This window comes from Trachurus trachurus (assembly GCF_905171665.1).
Source record: "Trachurus trachurus genome assembly, chromosome: 7".
Taxonomy (NCBI): Eukaryota; Metazoa; Chordata; class Actinopteri; order Carangiformes; family Carangidae; genus Trachurus; species Trachurus trachurus.
This window is the reverse complement of record NC_139901.1, coordinates 157,512-178,855: the sequence shown is the minus strand read 5'-3', so window position 1 is coordinate 178,855 and position 21,344 is coordinate 157,512. Positions and strand designations below refer to the sequence as shown.

The window sequence follows — 21,344 nt, the reverse complement described above, 5'->3', positions numbered from 1 at the left end:
GAACAGAAGACAAAGTGCAAATAAATAGATACTGTATCTGTTATGTTGACAATGTGAGATGGAGGCAAATAGTCATCGTAACAGTGGTCCTGTTAGTTAATGTACCAAATATCTCAATTCATTTGTTGATGATGCATGGCCATTAAAAAAATGTTCCATGTTGCAGACCTTTAAAATGTCAGTCGTGATGTGGATTAGGTGGTTTGTTGTGTTGTAACTACATTAGCTTGTAGAAATCACCAAGCAATAGTAATACTTTGTCTAACATTTGTAAATAAACATTGGTAGCTTTGCAATAGGATTATGTACTGTAGTGTAGTCACAAAGTTAGACACTGACGCTGATGAGTAATATAGTTATGTTCAACTATATTACTCATCAGCGTCAATGTCTTCACAAAAGTGAAATGCAGGGACAGCAGATAGCCTACATATGCTACATCTGCTGTCCCTGCATTTCACTTTTGTTAATATAGTCAAATAGTCACAACAAGTCTTTATGTATATTAAAAGGGGCATCAATGTATACTATTTACTAACAGCTAACAGCTGCTTTACTTGATTCTTTTGAATGGTTTAAATGATTAATGGAAACACTCAGGGACAAATCCTGCTCAGATTTTCCCAGTTCACCATCTTCTAAAACCTTCTATGTCAGGCTGCTATTCCCTGACTGATTGTGTAAACAGAGAGGTGTTTTACTGCGAGCAGGAGCACCATTGAGGACTGATTAAAATGGTGAAGAAATCCATGTGTACATAGAAAACTTGGTAATAAATCAAACCACTGTCCAACATTTATGTGTTCCTTTGAGTGATTCATAATGTTTTTGATTAGTAATCCATGTTCATCTTGTACGTTTTGCATATTATGAGGTGCTTGCACTTCCATTCTGTCCTGTTTTATACTTAGGAGATGAAAAATGGATGTAATGGACCAGGGTATGTTTTTTTTTTTTTTTGGTATTAATCACATATCTAGAAACCACGACTTTTTTTTTTTTTTTAGGCGAAAAAACAAAACAAAAACAAAACAAAAATCAAGAATTCACTCACCATGATTTCTTGTTAAGCTTTTACTGACAAAACAAATTTACCACTCAATATTCGGTTCAATTGGTGTGCGAGACTGTGACGCCCCCTTACCTCTGATTGGCTACTTACTAGTTATTACTTTGGTCAGTGTATCTTTTGGTCATTGGATTTTCTTTTGATGAATGGGTATTAAAGTAGAAGTAAGCGGAATATTTGTGTTAATATAAGTCTTAAATAGTTATATCTTTTCCGACAGCAATCACTTACATAGAGTGTTGGACCGAAACACGGGTCTGTCAGTCACTCTGCTCTGCTGTAAGCCCAGGAGAAAACGTCTTGTATCCTACAACCTTTATCCAATGAGGAGAGAGAACAGCATGAAGGGCTGTGTGTGCAGCCAAGGGACGCGCGTGAATGTGGTGACATAGGGACAAGGACCAATAGATCCATGACGAGGGCGGGGACTGCTAACTCCATCGGCTGACAAGAAGTTAGCCAAAACGACCGGATCGCTTACTTCTGCTTTAAGAAACAAAAAACGATTGGTTAATGGGCTTTATGCACAGCTCCACTACTTCCTGAAATAAGCCAGCCCCTTTATTTCCAGGTGTGTCTGACCTCACAACAATGGTCAGACACAGTAGTGGAGCTGTGCATAAAGCCCATTGAAATTTCATATTAAAATACAAAAAATAAAATTGAAACACAAAGTGTTCTTGTTTTTGAGTGTCAAAGAACAATTAACTAAATTTTAAAAACAGTTTGATTTTTGTGTTCTATGTCACATAACAAAAAAATAAAATCAGCAGTGAACAGAAACAAATAAACAGACCAAAAACACTTTCTTTTTTTCATATTTTGACACTGCCAATTAGCACTATGGTACCTGTGTATCTGTGGTTCTGTAGGCCAAAATCTACTCAGATAGGATTTCAGACAGCAAAACGAGGCCTGACATCTACAGAAATCTGTACACATATCAGATGAAAGTGGGGGCAGAAAGGAGATTTTAAGTTGACAATGGCAGAAGCTTGAGTCCCCAACGTGGCAAAAGTTATAACCAAAGTATGAACCTGCAATATCTCCCCATTTCCCCTCTTACTCTGTATGTTGTGAGTGTGCATGTGTGCATGTGAAGACTTTGTCCCCCACTGTCCCAGCCCAGGGCATTAAATTATGGAATACTGTTTTAACAAACTATGTAATCTTTCATTTTGGGGCGGGGGGCTAAGTTTATCTCGTCCCATCCCGGGCCCAGGCCCTATCAACTGGCCTGATAGACCAGTTCGGCCCGCAGCCTTGCCTTGTAAATGACAACTTCCAGTGTCAGATTATGAAAAAACCCTTTGTTTTTTTGTTTCTGTCGTCTAGTGATTTTATTTTTGTTACATGAAACAGAACATGAAAATCAAACTGTTTTTAAATTTTAGTTAATTGTTCTTTGATACTCAAAAAGAAGAATGTGGACTCAAGCTTCTGCCATTTTCAGCTCAAAATCTCATCAAACTTGTTGCAAAAAAAATCTTCTGCCCCCACTTTGGTGTGATATGCACACAGATTTCTGTAGATGTGAGGCCTTGTTTTGCCATGTCTGAAATCATATCTGAGTAGAGCTCCATGGGTACACAGGTACAGTAGTGCTCAATGACGCTCTTGCAGTCAGTGTATCTTTTGGTCATTGGAGTTTATTTTGATGAATGGGAATTAAAAACAAAAAGTCATTGGTTTATTCTATTTTCATTTTGAAATACAAAATACCCCCCACACACACACACACATACACACTTGCACTTTTCATTTTATAAATTTGTTTATAAAATTGTTCAGTAAGAACAAAATAACAATCAAGCTGAATTCATGATTTTTGTTGCTTGCCCAAAATTTAAAAAAAAACGATGAAGATCCTACACCGAACATATGTAACCCCATATAAATTGAATAAAATGAACCCCCAGATGTCCGATTTATGTTGGCACGGATGCAGGAAGAAAGGATTCTTAATGCACATGTTGTGGGACTGCCCTGAAGTGAGGAGGTTTTGGGAGGGAGTCCGAGATTGTCTACGTTTAATTGTGGAGGATGGTGTAATAATTTGCCCTGAGGTGTGTTTGTTGGGCGCTTTTAATTTTCATGTTCTCATTTAAAGGGGACATGTTTGTATAATGATGATGATGACTTCTGTCCTTGGGATATTTCATGGCAACAGGAATAAATGATTTTGTGTTATCCCATGACCTGCCAGGCAGCGTCCGAACCAAAACTAGGAAACGCTGGGCGAGTCAACCACTAAATAATAATATATCGAGACAAAACAAAATATTTATCGAAAATGGACCCATTAACAAGTGTGGGTAATGTAGATTCAAAAAGAAAAAAGCTCACGCATCCAAAAAGTAGCCAGGTGCTGAGTCCAGGGGGGTAAAGCTACAAAAAAGAGGAAACTCGCCACACTGTAGTTCTCCCAAAATGTACAATAATTTATTAGAAAGACAAGGACAACATTTCGAGCGTTTAGCTCTTTGTCGCTTTTGTCTGTCTCGTGCTGGTCCAAGAATGGCTCATGGTACATTTCCTATGAGCCTGTGTGAAACCAGTGTGGAAACACTTCGCTTTCAGAAAGTCCTTGTAGTCCCTTTAACAACTTTCCTCCTCTAAAACAACACGTTGTGACCTTATTTTTGCAATATTATGACGTTATTCTTGTAATATTATGACTTTTTCGCTTAAAAAATATGACTTTATTCTGTGTCTGTGAAAAAAAAGATACTCCATGTGGCCCTAATGACATTTTTAACATTACAGGCAGACAAGATAAGCCTTCATGCTACTCTTGCTCTGAACTGAACCCTAATTTCTGGACCAACAACCTATTTTTGAAAGACCCTCATTGATGTCCAGGCTCTGACACAGACAGGTGAAAGTTGTGACAGAGGTTTACTGAACTCATCAGTCCCACATTGTCTCTGCTGGAAATATTGCTTAACCTAACTTTTGAATCTGGTTTTTGTTTTTGTGTGTGTGTGTGTTTTTCTCAGATACTAACATGGAGAACTGGGGCGTCGCGTGGCGTAGTGGTTAGAGTGGGCGCCCCATGTATAGAGGCACAGTCCTTGCTGCAGTCAGCCCTGGTTCGAGTCCCGCGTCGGGCGCCATTTGCTGCATGTCATCCCCCCTCTCTCTGCCTCCCCGTTTCCTGTCTGTCTCAACTGTACTATCCATAAAGGCATAAATGCCCAAAAAATATATTTAAAAAGAAAAAAATGGAGAACTTCAGGAGAGCAACAGAATGCTGGTGGAGCAGAAACAGCCTAAATGGACAGCCTTGAAGCAGTCAACTTGCTGTTTGTTGCTTTGATAATAAAAGAAAGGTTGGAACAACTTGTTTGTTGTTTCATGTTGTATTTTTTCTTTTTTTAAATCCCATTTCTTGGTAGTTTTTAACCCACAACAATTTTTTTTTTTTTTTTTTTACCCATTTGTGAGTTTAAAAAAAACCCACTTCACCCTACTGGGTCAAATCTTTAACCCATAATGCTATGAGTTTTTTTTTTTTTATATATATAGGCTATAAAAAAGGGACTGACGGGCAGAATGTTTTAGCCCCAGACAGTAGATGGCGACAGTCCAACATCAGCTCAGCTGCCGTCTTCAACAGCCACAGAAGAAGAAGCTGACCCGGGTAAAGTCTTCCTGTGGCCACGTGACGCCACCAGGTCCTCAGCTGTTTGTGCTGTAGCAGAGCAGAGAGTCTGTTCTCTGACTGTAGCAGAGCAGAGTTCTATTCTCTGACTGGAGCAGAGCAGAGAGTCTGTTCTCTGACTGGAGGGACCGTGACGTTGTTGGATTGAAGCTGTTGAGCGGGATATGTCTGACTTGTGTTCCTGTGTGTTCCACTGGTCCAGTTAGCAGCAGTCTGCAGTTGTGAGATAGGTAACTTACAGAGGAGGATGTCGCGCGGGTAAGTGAGGGAAAGGTATGAGGATGCTTCCCCATTAACAACTCTTTGAATTGTAGTAGAATTGTGTTCATGTTATTCCGAGCTGTAATGATTTATATTCAACAATCTCCGTAGTTGTAGATGAAGCGGTTGCTTTTCTTCGTTGTGTACATTGTGGGAGAATTTGCTCGTTTACAAGTCGTTGCTCTGTTGTGTTATGGTAGTGAGTTGGAGAAGTTGGACCCGGCTGTTTTCCAGAAGCAGTTGCACAATCTGAACTTTAGGTAGGCATTTATGTATTCTCCATACTTACACGTCAGATATTTTATTTGTTCTTAAATGACGAAAGTATCCCAGTGTATTTGCTGATTCCGAGCAGGTTTGTTATGCGTATTTGCGCCACGAGAGGCGCTCTATTCTGAAGTGGAGAGCTGCTAGCCGAGTTTAGAGCACTGGAATAAGAGAGTAACGACACACATTGGTCCAATGGAAGCGCCTCCTGGTGGAGGAATATGGGTTTTGCAAAAGCGCCCAAGAACTGACAACTCTGCATTGTTGGTGAATGAGCAAGTGCAGTATTTTCAATAATATAAGGACATTTCTAGATCACCCACGTTAATAGCATCATTGAGGATCCTTTACAGATAAACTAACACATAGGCTAGTAAAACAAAAAACAACAGTTTTCTACATGAATATTTAAATCTAGGCTACATTTTATAATAAACACATTGTAAAGTGTAATTTGATATGACCAAGATACCTAAAAACAAAAACACGGCCGTTTTCATTTACAAGCAAGTGGGCAACACACATACATTGGAGTGAATGAGTTTTCTGGGGCGTAAAACCCTTAAACCCTTACCACGGGAGTCGATGGTGGTGTCGTTACTCTCTTTTCCAGTGCTCTAGCTCGCTTGTAGTTAAAGCCACATTTGAATTAAAGATATATAGTTCGTCAATTGGCTGTTCGCTTTGTATAGTAAACGCCTACAAGGTTTCACAGTTATGTTTAATTTATGGCTTAGTTTTCGCATCCCAGGTTTTCTGTGGAGCACAACCTTCACTACTCACAAAAAGTTAGGATATTCGACATTGGAATGAAATTCATGATGAAAAGAAGAAAAAAATCATGCTACTGTGATATTACATCATGAAAGTAGGGCTTTTCATTATGCATATGGAATGGTAATTTCTTCATTTCAAACAATGTATTGAAACAAAAGCTAACAACAGTGGTGGGTGGGTCAATGTGTCAATAAGTTGTCATGTGACCATAGGACATCCACTTCCAGTCTCTCTGGTCAACCTGCTGATGACACTCTGAGAATATCCTGTTTGAAGCCTTGCAGTGGCCAGGTACTGTTGATGGACTGTAGGTGTAGTCTTGGTTTCATTATGTCCAACTGTTCAACGTTTCAGTACTTAGAAGTGTCTAATCCATGAATCCATCACTAAATGTTCTGCTTCAATGACAGTTTGTATTGAAACAGTCCTCCTTAACAGGCTGTTCACATTCTGAGGTTTAGTGCATTTTAGGTGCAATATGAAATTTCACCTGAAAGCCCAGTATCCCTAAGTTTTTGTGAGTAGTGTAAATGAGTTTGGCGAATGAGAAAGTGAAATAAACAGGCTTTAAAGAGTTTGATAAGTGACAAAGTAAGCATGATCATGTACTGTAAGTGTCAACAAAACAGCTGTGGCAACTTTGACCTTACTGGCCCTAAGAGGCCAACACATCTACCTTTTGTTATCTTGTAATGCTGAAGTTTAGGTGGATTGTGCTTGCAGCATGGACGATGAGGAGGATAGTAATCTGTGCATTGACACTGACTCGGACACAGCAGAGAACGATGGTACTAAGTGTAAAGTCAAATGGACTCAGGAAGAGGTGAGTGGGGAAAAAGACACACAGGTTTCTATTAGGGGTGCACCGAAATGAAAATTCTTGGCCGAAACCAAAAATGAGGAAACCAAAACCGAAACACCGAAAGAAATGATGGTCAATTATTAGTACCATAGCATTTATGGCTACTAGAGATGGTGCCGATCGATCGGCAACTGATCGGATCTGGCCGATATGATAAAAAAAACAATCGATCGGGAAATCCAATCAAAGGTTAAAATCACCGATCCGATCGCATTATCCACATTTTTCCGAACGTTAAAAACGTAAGCCGGTTTTGTTGACCATAGATGACGTTCAGAAACTTGTGGATACATACAGCAGGGTTTCCCTGCCGCATCCACGCAGTCAAACAGTAAACTAAGGCTGCCTGTATCACAACTGCATGTGTAGTATAACAGCCTGTTGATCATGTAAAGCATGCACGAGAGGGAGCGAGCGTCTCTCTCCCTCTCTCTCTGCGTGTGTGTGACTGGCAGCATAGACAGCTGCATCACCATGACGCCCAGTAGCCGCATTTGGTGGGGTTTAAGGTCTCCGTCGCAACAACGGATTTCAACCAGTATGTGTGTATGTGTGTGTGTGTGTGTGAGACACCGCAACGCGAAGCGCCGCGATCCTCCGCGGCCGGCTCGCACCGTGCAGCAATCGTTTCGGCGTCTGGTCTATTTTGTGCGTGAGTGAGAGAGAACCGGCGGACCACGGACCGAATCCCGCGGCTGGATTCCAAAATGAAACAAAATACTCCGTAGCTACGTTGTCAAAACAGGCTCGTTACTTGTTTCAACCTTATTGACATATAGATGCTCAAATAAGCGATAGAAAACAATCTTTTTTCCCTTAGGTGTGTGACTCAGTGTCACTCCCAGTAAGATGCTGTACTTGGTGTCTGCTCATCAAAATCCTCTACTGAAGGAAAGTCCAACAATGTGCAGACAGAGCAGGAATATGAAGACTCCTGAAAAAACGTTCTGGGTAGCAGGGCCGGTCCTAGAGTCTGGGGGGCCCAGAGCGAAGAAGCCCCCTTTTACATTTAAGTTCATTTCAGAGCCTGTACTTTCTCACTACTTGAGTAAAGGAGTTGAATCAGTACTTCTACTTTTACCAGAGTATTTTTGCATGAGTGGATGAATTAATGGGGGTAAAAAATTAATAATATCGTCCCATGTGATCGATCGGTTTTGATCGGTAATCGGATCGGTGAGGCTTTAGGTGATCGGTATCGGTCCCAAAAAACCTGATCGGACCATCTCTAATGGCTACGATGTGTATGGCTGTCAAACGATTAAAATTTTTAATTGTGATTAATCTAAAAATTTCCTGAGTTAATTGTAATTAATTGCAATTAATGGCATCTTTTTCTTTTTTGCTTGAAATAATGGAAAGCATAAGAAACATCCAGATCTGGACGTTCCTTATGCGGGAGCGGGAGCGTCACGGTAACTGTAGTAACTCACACAGACACACACATACACCTGTCTGTGTGGTCACGTCTGGAGAGAGGCAGCTTCTCTGTTTTCCCAAACTACCCAGTGACAGCGTTAATCGTGTGTTTAAAGAAAATAGTGCCGTTCACTGAGAGCTATGATGATCCTCTGCACTTCATCGCGACTGTACTTGATCCGCGTTATAAAGATCATTACTTGGATGGATGGATCTTATCCTGTTTCCTGAGCGAGCTATTTGCTCACATCATCATAATTCTGTTTCGGCCGTGTTGTTTCGGTGATTTAGGTCTTTCGGCCAAAAACCGAAAATGCACTTTTGGGTCATTTTCGGACGAAAATTTTCGGTGGCTGAATTTTCGGTGTATCCCTAGTTTCTATAGGTTTCTGTTATTGTTTTGTAACAACAATTGTTTTGTTAAAAGTAACAAACCGTTAAGATAATGAAAACAAAACGGATAACTTTCTGTTATCCTTCTGGGATGTCACTTCTCTTTGTCCTTGCTGTTGTGATGCTTTCATTATAACCAGTGCCCTTAAACTGACCTAAAAGTTTACGTTAAATGATTCTGTCTGAACTGATGACTCATTGTTTTCAGGATGAAAATCTCAAAATCCTGGTCAGCAACTTTGGGAAAAAAGATTGGAAAACCATTGCCAGTTTTTTACCAGTAAGTATTTAGCAGAAACAGAATGAATGAACCAGCAACATGAACATGGAAAGGTTGGTATTGTAGAGTATTCCAGAGGGATTGCAGCCATGTATCATGTACCTGGTCTTCAAAATGCAGAGGTCTAAATTCTTGCCACCCTCTCTGTATTTAATCCTTTTAATCTTGAATAATGAAACAACTTGTTTTAGCATTTTAAAAAGAGATCCTGTTGCTGTGACAGGGCCGGACAGAGCTCCAGTGTATGCTGCGCTGGAAAAAATACCTGGATCCTGATTTAATCAAAGGCTTCTGGTCCAAAGAGGAAGACGAAAAGGTGGAAGAAAATCTGATACTGTCTTGTCACTGTTTTTAATTAATATTATCCTATCTCACTTTGTACTTCTGTGTTTTTGTAATTTTGTGGACAGATAATAGAGCTTGTGGCTAAGTATGGCACTAAGCACTGGGCGTTGATTGCCAGGCATTTGAAAGGACGGCTGGGGAAACAGTGTCGGGAGCGCTGGCACAACCACCTTGACCCATTGGTCAAAAAGAGCTGCTGGACCCAAGAAGAAGACCTCATTGTCTACAAAGCCCACTCCGTTCTGGGAAACAGGTGGGCTGAGATCGCCAAGCTGCTCCCTGGAAGGTAGGTTGGTTAGCAATGATTGATTTATTGAAATTTAACAATGTGGATTTTTTTTTAGGGCCACATGCATCATTTTGTTGTTACCCTATATGTTTTTGAACCAGGGACAACACAGAGGCTTAAATGTACGTATTTCATTACTCTTAAAGGACGGACAACTCTGTGAAGAATCACTGGAACGCCACAATCAAACGTAAAGCTGAGTTGGGCATGTACAAAGATGACGCCAACAGCATTTCACTTGATATTCAGCACTTCATGGAAGGAGAGGTACGGTGACTCTAAAGTTGACTCTAATATTCGTTGTTCTGAGATTAAACTTCATATGAGTAATCAAACTGCTTTTTCATGAGGGCATCTTTGTACCGCTCATCTGCAAGTCCCCTTTATCATGAGGCCAGACTCATGGGCAAAGTTTTGTGAGTTTTTAAGAATGGGAAAGCCCTTAAAATGCTATTCATTAGTCAAAATAATATGAATAACCAACACGGGGGGGCGATGACGGCGGACATGCCATGCTGTGGGGACACAAGCCTCAATTTCAAATAATAGGCTATCCTTGTTATGACGATAACTTTGAATTATTTTAGGCTATAGCCTACTCTGCACAGCACAGGCATCACCGCCTGTGGTGATGTGGGCATTTGCAGTCATTTTCTCAACAGGTCAACTTGTAAAAACAAACAAACAAAAAAAAGAGCTTATAATAAATCACACAAATCTTCCTATAATTCAAAGATTGGCACGGCGGCCTATTGATAGACAGTATGCTCAGCTCAGTTGTGCAGCAAAACCTGAATTTTCCATAAGAAGCCAGGGGTAATAAGTCTGCTTCAGCTTGAGCTGAGCTGCTGTCCAAACACTTGTGCATCCTATCCCTGACCTGTCACTCTCCGCTCACTGCCTCTCCTCTTCTTCTGAATCTCCCTGCTGTCAGCGGGCTGATGCAGGGTCCCAGCCTGTTGCTCCGGCCACTGTTTCCCACAGTTTCAAATAAATTACGTCCGCCACGAATAGATTTTCGGCAATATCATTCCGTTCATTCATCTCCGCATTTCGTCACACGCACGCACGCACGCACACACACACACACACACACACACAGAGACAGACAGAGAGGGGGGAGAGAGAGAGAGAGAAGGGCGAGTGCACAGCGCGGTAACTATACGGCCCGATCAGTGCGTCAACTTCAACAGATCTCCGACTCTTTCAAATGACGTTAAATCTTAATAAACAACATGGAATTATGGGGATTTGTTCTGTAAATTAATATATACATATTATTATTTTATTTTAAACATTTTTAAAACGTTTTTTTTTTTTATGAGGTACCGGATCTGCCCAAATAAGTACCGGAACACAGGGAGGCCAAAATTAAGAGGTGCCGGATCTTGTTCCGGCTCAAATGAACCCCTGGTTAACTGTCTACCCTAGTCTTCCCCAGTCTGCCGTTCAGTCCTCCCATTAAGCTGGCCTGCTCTCCCTGCCTTTCCTCCCACCAGAAGCTGCCTTCATGATCTCTTGTTAACATTTCCATGTCTCTCCACATTCTGTGTTATAAACAGTTTTCTTGTCTGTAACATCTATGTCACGTCTGTCCGTCCTGGGTGAGGGATCCCTCCTCTGTTGCTCACCCTGAGCTTTCTCCAATTTTTCCCTGTTAAAAGGGTTTTCTATGGAGTTTTTCCTCAGTGGATGTGAGGGTCTAAGGACAGAGGATGTTGTTATGATGCCATGTAACAAATTGTTTGTAAAAACGGGCCTTGCCTTTCCTCTCTTTATTGTTTTGAAAAAACAGTTTGATGTCAGACTTATTTTACTGCACTGGATAACCCTAGAAAAATGACATTCCAAGTCTCTATGAGATCTATATTGTTGCAGAAAATTCAAGTAGCAGCAGAATTTTACTGGCATGGGACACATGTATTGGTTCATATGGCATCCTTACACTATTGTTTTACATTATACTGTATGTTTTGTTATAGGTCGACTTCAAGTGTGATGTTGTATTAGACACTGAACCGGTAACTCCTGAAGTGGTAAGCTTTTTGTAGTTTAAAAAAAAAACTTTTTGTTGTGAAATTTAAAGCAGAAGTAAGCGATCCGGTGGGTTTTCGGTGTGATGATTTATGCTTTGGTATTGTTTATTGATGATTCATTCTGTGTTTTGGTGTTTGATGATTTTAACTGCTGTAAAGTGTCCTTGAGTGGCGTGAAAGGCGCTTTCTAAATAAAATGTATTATTATTGTGTTTGGCTAACTTCCTGTCAGCCGATGGAGTTAGCAGTCCCCGCCCTCGTCCCTACATCACCACATTCACGCGCATCCCTTGGCTGCACACACAGAGAGGACCGCCCCTTTATGCCGTTCTCTCTCCTCATTGGATAAAGGTTGTAGGATACAAGGAAAGTTTTCTCCTCGGCTTACAGCAGAGCAGAGTGACTGACAGACCCGTGTTTCGGACCAAGCACTAGTGATTCCCGTCGGAAGATCTAACTACTGTATTTAAGACTTATATTAACACAAATATTCCGCTTACTTCTGCTTTAATTTAATTCTTTTCTTAAAATGTTTTAAAATGTTTTCATTTTAATCCTGAGATCTTCCCAGCTGATGACCCTGGTTTCATACTTTTGCAGATCAGGACAGAGAAAGAGAAGAAACAGAAGGACTGTCAGAAAACCAAGCAGCAGCCAGCTGTTCTTCCCCCACAGACTTTGAAATCAAGGAGAGTGTTCTCCTCTCCAAGTCCTACCCTGCCTCCCAGTTCGACTTCCAGTCCCAGTTCCAGCACAGGTGCTCCACTAACTGCTGTAGACCAAAAGAAGTTTGCAGATGCATCATTGAGGATGATTGCTGAGGACATGCTGCCACTCAGGTGAGTTGAGTTGTTGTCAAAGGTTTGTGATTTACCATGCTAAATATGTAAGCCTCTACTTGATGCACAAAGACTACTAAGAGCTAGACAGACAAAAAAGCGCTAGGCTTGCTTCAGGCACTGACTCGCTAGAGCCAAGGATAGTTGCATAAAAGCCTTTAATTCATCAGGACATGATGATAAAACAATAGAAAAACGCAGACTGGTTTCGACCAACATGGCCTTCTTCAAGGCGTGGCGGCAGAGAACCAGAGCTCCAGGTAGGAGATGCTTATATAGGCACAGTGGGTGGCACAGAGGCTTGACTACGCCTGCCGCTACATACAGTGGGTACTAGTTTCATTTGGACGGTTTCACGCGAGATTCTCACGTGAGTCACAGGAGAGTCACACGGATTTTTAGTGGAGGAGTAATTGTGTTTTCACCAGAAGCTGCAATGTGCCCAAACAACCGCCATGTGGCATCTGTGAGCAGGAGCGCCTCCATAAGAGAGCAGCACGGAGCAGTGAACACGAATGGGGAATGCAATATAATAATAATACAGTATAGTTTTTCAATGAGAATGGCAGCTATACGTCTCACTCTCTTTTTTCGATCCTCTCGTCAGCTCCAAACACACCCATCTGCACCGCGATTACGGACCACAGCGTGGTTTTCTACACAGCAGTGAATTAACTCAGTGGGCGATGCTGCCGGTGTGTTTTTAAAATGAGCCAACTACTGTGCAGTAGTGTTCATTCCCCACCTTGTTTGATTGAGAGTGTTGCTGGATGATTTCTCATGAATGAACGGGCAATAGCCTATGTCACTTTCGGGCTGGGCGATAAAACGCTCCTAATGCGCTTGTGTAGAAAAAAAATAGAATATAAAATAAAACAAGACAGATTTTAGTTTTTGTATGAGGCAAGAACAGGTTCTTATTTCTTTAGTTTATATTGATCTAATAGTCATTGATGTCTGAGTTTAATTGAATATGGCTATTTGTTCATCTTTACTGTCTAGAACAGGCTATTTCCTTTAAATGTAATGCTGGTGGTACTGTAGCTTTAAGAGTCAGGAAGTGAGGTCATTGACCTGAGTAGTGAACTCCAGGCTAGCAGTGGAGACACACGTTTTTTTAGTGTCCTGTCCTGTTTTGTTCAGAAAGGCAAGTTTATGGATACTTGAGTGACACTTTTTTCCAACATCACCTGGACTTCGAGTGGATTTTTAAGGACAACAGTGTTTTGGACACGTGTAAGCCAGGAATACCTGCTAGCCAACATTAGCCACTACAGTTTTACATTCAATTAGTGTCTGTTGTGCCGAAACTGTACCGTACCGTGACCCCTGAACCGAGGTACGTACCGAACCGTGACTTGTGTGTACCGTTGCACCCCTAGTACCCACTGTAGAAACAATTAGACAAGTATTTCAATTATAAAGCATGTCAAACAAATGAGAGGATATATCAAGAACTGTTAGAGAATACTGTATATCAAAATATGTCACATATATAATAATCATATATCACAGATCACAATACAGCTTGACAGTTATAAAAAGGGTCTAAAATCAATGTCCTCATTTAGGCCTGGGTATATTAAGGCATCAAACGAAAGGATCCAAAAGGGAGACTTTTTGGATCTTTTCGGTTCTGGTTCTCTACCACTACGCCCACGTTTTCTATTGTTTTATGATCATGCCCTGATGAATTAAAGGCTTTTATGCAACTATCGTTGGCTCTAGCGCCTGAATGCCTGAAGCAAGCCTAGTGCCTTTTTGTCCATCTATCATATTTTTTAGCCTCAAGAGCACCCCGCATCACCTGGAGTTTACTTCTGTTTTTTCTACTTTGAGCTACTAAGAGTATGTGTACAACATTTCAAAATAGAAAGTTTGGCTCATACATAATGGTTTTGATTATTATTGATTGATTTTAATTGTGGCACTTTGTTCCTCCATACTTACACACGCCACATGAGACAATATACAATACCATTATGTCTTTGTTCTCCACAGTTTCGTTGAAGGCCCAGGCTTCAGGTCTTTTGTGAGCACCCTTAGCCCTCAATACAATAAGCTGTCCCAGCGGGCCCTCGGTCTGCAGCTCTATGATGATGTGGAGAGAACCATTAAGCCGCAGCTCATCCGTGACCTTAAAGTGTGCCTTGCAAGAACCAAAGATGGTGAGAATGCCATTCATGTCTCATTTGACCTCTGGGCTGGGGATCAATCCCATCCAGTGGAGGAGCCCATCATCGTAGTGCAACTCCATTTTGTCACTGAGTCCTGGCGCATCCGCCGTCCCACTGTGGCTTTCCGACACCTCGCCGACAAAAACCTCAGCATAGCTGTAGCCAGAGAACTTGAAGGTGTGCTGCTGAGCTATGGCATATTTCCACACAACATTGGTTATGTACTTGCCAACCAGGCCAAAGAAACCGTGTTGGGGAACAACTTGTTCTGCGACTACAAGAACATGTGCTCAACCAACAGGGGTGATCCAGATGTAGATGAGATGGTGGCATTTTTGTCTGACCAGATGTCAGAAACTGAGTCCCCCTTTTCAGAACTTCAGATTGAGACCGGGATCATTTGTGTGGCCAAAACATTGCAGCTGGTGATCAAGGAGGCACTGAAGACTTCCAGGGTCGTGGAGAACTTGCTCTCACAGGTGCACAATGTTGTGGCTTTCTTTAGGAGCAGCGCCTACTGGAGTGAGGTATGAGAAACACAGACTATAAGGTGATGTTACAGACTTATAGTGTGTGTGTGTGTGTGTATAAATATTCAGTATTTATGAATAGGTTAACAAAGAGTATCCAGTCAAACCTGCACTTGACCTGAGCACAAGTAAGTGATGATTGACATGACATCACAAATGAAACTTTGACTTCATACTGTGAGAACAAAGGTCATTAACTCTGCCTTTGGCTGATGGCAATGGGGACAAAGGATTACCTTCTTTATATTATTACCAAGTACCAACTATCAACTTTAAACTTCTAAAACTCTGGCGTCTGTGTGAGAGAGTACACGGCAGAGGAAGAGTGAGTCAGAGCTGCTGGGTCTCTGTTTCAGACGATTCAGTTGGTGATTCTGTGATTCCTATGTTAGGGCTTCAGCAGAGGTGGGTGGAGTAGACAAAAATTGTACTCAAGTAAGAGTAGAGTTACTTTAGAATAATGTTGCCCAAGTAAAAGTAAAAAGTAGCCATTCAAATATTTACTGGAGTAAGAGTAGAAAGTATTTGTTGAAAAAGCTACTCAAGTACTGAGTAACTGCTGAGTAACCTCTGATTTGTTTGTTTAATGATCAGCGCGTAAATGTAGGCCTAATCAAATACACAGAAATATAATAGCAATGAAAAAATTCAGATATTGCCAAAGAACAACATTTAACAACTAAGGCAATAGCCTAAATTACATTTTTTACAAAGTAACATAAATGAAGACAAATTCAGCCACAATAACTTGCATAGGCCTATCTATGACAGATCTATGAACTGTCCATAAGCTCTTTGTGTGGGTGTGTGTGTTTGTCTGTGTGTCTGTGTGTTACAGTTCGCGTCTCCACGTCGCCCATTAATCCCTGATCAGTGTTCACCTTGTTGGGCATTATCCACTATTATACCAGGGCTGACGTCATCCTAATCATTTACTAGCCGCAGTTTCTCAAATGTGAGGCGGAGTGACCGTCCTGTTTACCGCGGAGATTTAGTGTGCGGTCATGTGACTGCCTGGCTCTGTCTGATTGGTTACACGGAGGCAAACGTCGCGAGTGGCTACATCTGATTGGTGAAACGCAGTCATGTGACAGAGGCTCCTTAAAACATAAACAAACAGATCGCACATTGGATCAATAAGAAAAAGTAGCGAGTAGCGACTGGAATGAAGCTCAATGTAACGGAGTAAAATACCGCTTCTTCTGAGGAAATATACTCAAGTAAAAGTAACAAGTATGCTGCATCGAAACTACTCTCAGAAGTACAATATATCCAAAAAAGTTACTCAAGTAAATGTAACGGAGTAAATGTAGCGCGTTACTACCCACCTCTGGTGCTGATTGGTCAGACTCAAAGCGGGACGTGACGGCAAAAGAAAGCCCCGAAATAAGCAACATTTTTAAAACTCAGTGTTATTTCAAAAAGCATTTTCACGGCTGGAAAAAGAGAAAATAAGTCAGTAAAAGATGTGTAGGAGCGATGATCGAAACGGCAATTGAAGACACAGCCTTTTTGATCTTTTTGCTCAGCAGTGGTTTTCACCTTTGAACAGTTTTTGCCCCGTCTCTTTCTTACTGTTGAAATGACCTTAACTGAGCCAAGTGAGGCCTGCAGGTCTTTAGAAGTTGTTCCGAGGTCTTTTGTGACCTCCTGGAATAGTCGTTGCTGCACTTTTGGAGTATTTTGGTCGGGCAGCATCTTGGGAAGGTTTTCACCACTGTTCCAAGCTTTCTGCTTTGTCATGACTCTCACTGCAGTTCACTGGAGTCCCAAAGCTATAGAAATGGCTTTGTAACACTTTCCTGACTGATAGGTGTCATGATTTTTGTTTTTTCACCTTTTAAAAAAAGGATAGCGGCATGATGTGTTGCTTTTTTAGACCTCTCAGCCTCCTTCACTTCAATCAAACAGTTGGTTTATGATTTAACAAGGGGGGCAGTTACTTTTTCACACAGGGCCAAGTAGGTTTGGATAGCTTTTTTCCCTTAAGGAACCTAAAATATATTTACTTGGGATCTTTGTCAAACTTAAATGTTGAAACAAATTTGGATATTAGACAATTATGTAAAAAACTCAGAAATCAGGAAAGGAGCAAATACTTTTTCACAGCACTGTAGGCAGACTCTGCAACGCGCTGTATCACGCGCCTCTTCTACACACTGCTGATCCAAACAGCTGACAGGTGGAGTGAGGCGGAGGCAGAGACCTTTTTACTGCAGATATTATACTTTTAAAAAAAGTCTCCAAGAGGGTTTGGAAAGTCGCCAGATTTAGCGAGAAAGTCGCCATGTTGGCAACACGGTGTAGCCGACAGCCGTACAGCGCTGCACGCTGTCCCCAGAGCAGCATTCAAGGAGACCGATTACTATTAAACCAAGATCACACAGTTTATAAAAACCATTATGTTTTGATTGTAGTTTAAAACAATAAAGTTGCTGAACGATACCTTTAAGCTACATGATAGGCTATAATGAAAAAGGAAGGGAAACTGTTTTTCTATCGAACTTTTTATCGACCCCTTTTTTTCCTATTGCACCACGCGTCTATCGCTCAATATATATTTTTATCAAATGATCATCCAGGCCTAGTTGAGTGTTTTACATTTTTAATACAAACATTCACTTGGTGAAATGACTTCAGTTTTTTTTTTTGGTTGGTTTACTTTATTAATCCCTCTGAAGGGAAATTGATTGTCACTCTGTACGCACAACATCCAACACACAATACTACAACATGACAAGCATTGACAACTCAGGCAGTACAATAAGTGCAATGCAATGCATTACTCAGCATAAAACGAATAAAAACAGCAGCCGTACACACGAGACAAGCGCACAGGTGACTAGTCGCCGAGCAGGGCTGGCGCCATGTTGGCTTTGTCAGATTATTATTATATAGATTATTATATTTTGTTACTCTTTGATTGTTTGAACAGTACGTGATAACCCACATAACTGGGATTATTCTTGTCACTATAATCATGATACAAAATGTTTACACTGTGATGAGATGATCACGTGACATCGCGTGATCATCTTCCAGGCTATAGTTTCTGGTAATTAGGACCAAATATCTGAATAAGTCTTGTTCTCAAGAAAGGGCTGGGCTCTACATCACCACTGTTTTTTCTTTCCGCACTAATTTCCTGTGATAACCGTGTTATGATTTGTCATCTTGAATTACAACTGAGCCTCAAAGAGATGAGAGATTACTTTACTGACTTGTTTTCACACAACTATTGTCTGTCTTTTTTTTAGGTTTTGTTGAGGGAGTGCAATGTGTCTCTGTGCCCCTCTTCCAGTAATTGCCGCTGGAATTCCATGATGCTGTCTTTACGACGTATGGTGCAGGAGTCGGTCTGGAGCGCAGTCATGACACTTCTTGCCCAGGCTCGCATAGAGGCTAATGACACAGCTAGTGCCCCACCTCTGGTCATGGCCAGGAGGGAACAAGTGATTGACATCCTGAGTCTCATTGAGCCATTTGAGGAGGCTTTGCAGGTAAAAAAGAAAGTTAAGGAGAACTTTTATTGTTGTATTGTGGATGTACTGGTAAGTGGATATGATTTGGGCCAGTTCCAAGTCATCTGGTAAAGGTCCAGTGTGTTATATGTCCATTGGTGTACGAATGTGTGTGAATGGTTAGATTCCTGCGCTGAATGTGACCTACAGTGTAAAGCGCTTTGAGTGGTCCAAGAGACTAGAAAAACACTATATAAGTGCAAGTCCATTTACGTTGCTGTGTCAGGCAGGTGTTTCCACGGAGCTCTGCCCCGTTTCAGAGGTGAAGGAAGCCCTAAGTGGAAAGACGTCGCCTCCGCGATGTAGAATGTGTTCAATTAAAGTGAAACTAACACATTATATAGGCCTATATGTCCATTACACACTGAATGACACATCCCATGTCTTTATTTATTCAGTTTATTTTAATAGCAATAATTATGACTAACATTCAGTGAAGACCTAAAAATCAGTATCTCCAAAATGGAAATATTGCAAAGGTTTTTTTTTTTTTTAAGCATTTTTAATATAGAAATGTTGGCCTTCTGAAAACTATGTCCATCTATATGCACTCAATACTTGGTTGGGGTTGAACTACTGGAAATTGCCTTTCCGTGATATTGTAATGTACTTATTTGTTAATGGTGAGCACCCCCCCGCCGGGAAATTCCTCTCTTTTTTGGTCCTGACCCGTTTGCATCCCGGAATGGTTGAAAAACAGCATAATATGGGATATAATATGTTTGTATTTTTCATTTTATTTTGGTGAACCTTGTGAAAAAGTCGCAGGCAGAAATACAGTACACCATATGCATTCTTGCCATTACACAAAATTATGCAATAGTACATTTCCTTTTTGTCTCTTCAAACCCAGGTCCTACAAGGAAATGGTGTGACCATCTCCTTCATCATACCCTCCCTCATTGGCCTTGATAAGACTCTGGAGAACTGCGTGACTAACTACGCCCACTTCAAGAGGGCCCTGCGCACAGGCCTCCACACACACTTCCAATCCTTGATTCACCAGAAAGACATGATATTAGCTGCTGTGCTGGACCCTAGAATCAAAATACAGGTACTTAAAGTCCCCCTCCTGTGACCCTTTTTGGTTATTTTAAAACATTCTCTGTGGTCTTTAAATTGTGATTATGAAGTTTTTAGCCAAAATCACAAAACCTGTGCCATTTCCCAGGGCTCTCCTCCTGCACAGCACCAGCAGCTCATTAGCAATGCACCTCTGGCTTGTAGCACTGCACTAGTGCCCTCCCCTGGGGTTGTGACGCGTCAACCCCAGTCTCCCTGAAACTGCCAGTTTGCGTCTGCCATTGGTTCACAGCAATTTGAAGGCAGAAAAACTCAGAAATGCAATTTTGCACTTCCTTTTCTGCTGATATGTCCTCTAACACAAGAAAAATGCCACAGGAACATGTGAAAAGCACGAAAAACACGGGGGGGTCTTTAATTTGGACAAACACCTGGATGGTCATTATTAATATGGATTTTGCATCAACAGACCTGACAAAATGTACATGGTGGGCTGAAGTCTTATATTAATTTCAGTAGACCTCTGTACATAACAAGCTGTATATCAACATGAGTGCATCAGACAAAAAAAACGCAAGAACTCTCACTCTGTCACCTTTTTTTATTTTCAGCCATTTAGTGATGCCAAACGGGAGGATCAGACGGATATCCTAACTCCTCTGTCGAAACATCAGGCTCGTGCCGTTGTGGAAGCCACGTTAGAAAGCATAGAGGCCTCAGCGTCTTCGTCTGAGGAAGTAGATGAAGACGAGACAAACAAGGAATTCAAAAAGGGGCAGGACGGTGAAGAGGAAAACCAAGTCACCACACCAGTAGAGGCTAATCTCAGTAGAGTCAATGGAAATGACCTCAAGCGCAAGTCCATCTTCACCTTCCTCCAATCGCCTTCAAAGACCATGAAGTGGTCAGAGCTTGATGTGTACCTGTCTGAACCACTGTGGGGGAACAGCTCCACTGTGCTGTACTGGAAGTCTGCTACTCGCTTCCCCAAGCTCCAGGGCATTGCCAAGAAGCTGCTAGCAATACCAGCCACCTCAGGAGGCTTCGACCGGCTCTGTCAAATGGCAGCATGTATTGTAAGAGCTAAGAGAAACCGCTTGCCACCTCACACCACAGAGAGACTCCTTTTGTACAAAAACTCTTTAAAGTCAAAACATGGTAAAAATCCCAGCAGGGTCTCTAAACGCTGATGGCTCAACTCATAATTTGATCTAGTTCATCTGTCTTCCACACTTACCTCATTTTTATCATATTTAAATGGATATTCATCCTTACTTTCAGTTGTTTTTCTGCCCAGCATTCCACTAATTTGTGGAACATTGTTCTAACATTAGATTAAACAAACTTCATTTCACCCTTGCAGTAAGTAGTAGGGAGCAGTCATGGGCAATTAGCAAACTATGAAATGAGTATTGAAAACGAAGACAGTGACTATATCTTAAAAAAGAAGAAAAAAAAAAAAAAGATGCAACATGCCAGTGACCTACCATCAGACTACAAACATTTTCTTTGCTGAAGCTAAAACCCCTGTGCTGTCAGGAAGAAATGAAAACTGATGAAAGTCCTTCAGTGTAAGGTTAATTCCACTGGTT

General features: G+C 41.3%; 1 protein-coding gene across 6 annotated transcripts; it reads left to right on the top strand.

Moving 5' to 3' along the window:
* The first annotated feature begins 4,814 nt into the window (after positions 1 to 4,814).
* On the top strand, positions 4,815 to 21,344 carry mybl2a (v-myb avian myeloblastosis viral oncogene homolog-like 2a). 6 transcript variants are annotated; one of them, XM_083975211.1, is made up of 13 exons: positions 4,815 to 4,991; positions 5,195 to 5,254; positions 6,762 to 6,861; positions 8,921 to 8,992; positions 9,216 to 9,308; positions 9,403 to 9,623; positions 9,773 to 9,893; positions 11,609 to 11,662; positions 12,263 to 12,501; positions 14,503 to 15,205; positions 18,466 to 18,708; positions 19,583 to 19,783; positions 20,364 to 21,344. In XM_083975211.1, exons 1-13 carry the CDS (start codon positions 4,981 to 4,983, stop codon positions 20,940 to 20,942), a joined length of 2,697 nt encoding a protein of 898 aa, XP_083831337.1. In that variant the 5' UTR covers positions 4,815 to 4,980; the 3' UTR covers positions 20,943 to 21,344. The 6 variants fall into 6 exon arrangements, with proteins under 6 accessions (XP_083831337.1, XP_083831339.1, XP_083831340.1 ...); XM_083975213.1 differs by having other exon boundaries at positions 4,815 to 5,006; XM_083975214.1 differs by having other exon boundaries at positions 4,815 to 5,006; positions 6,740 to 6,861.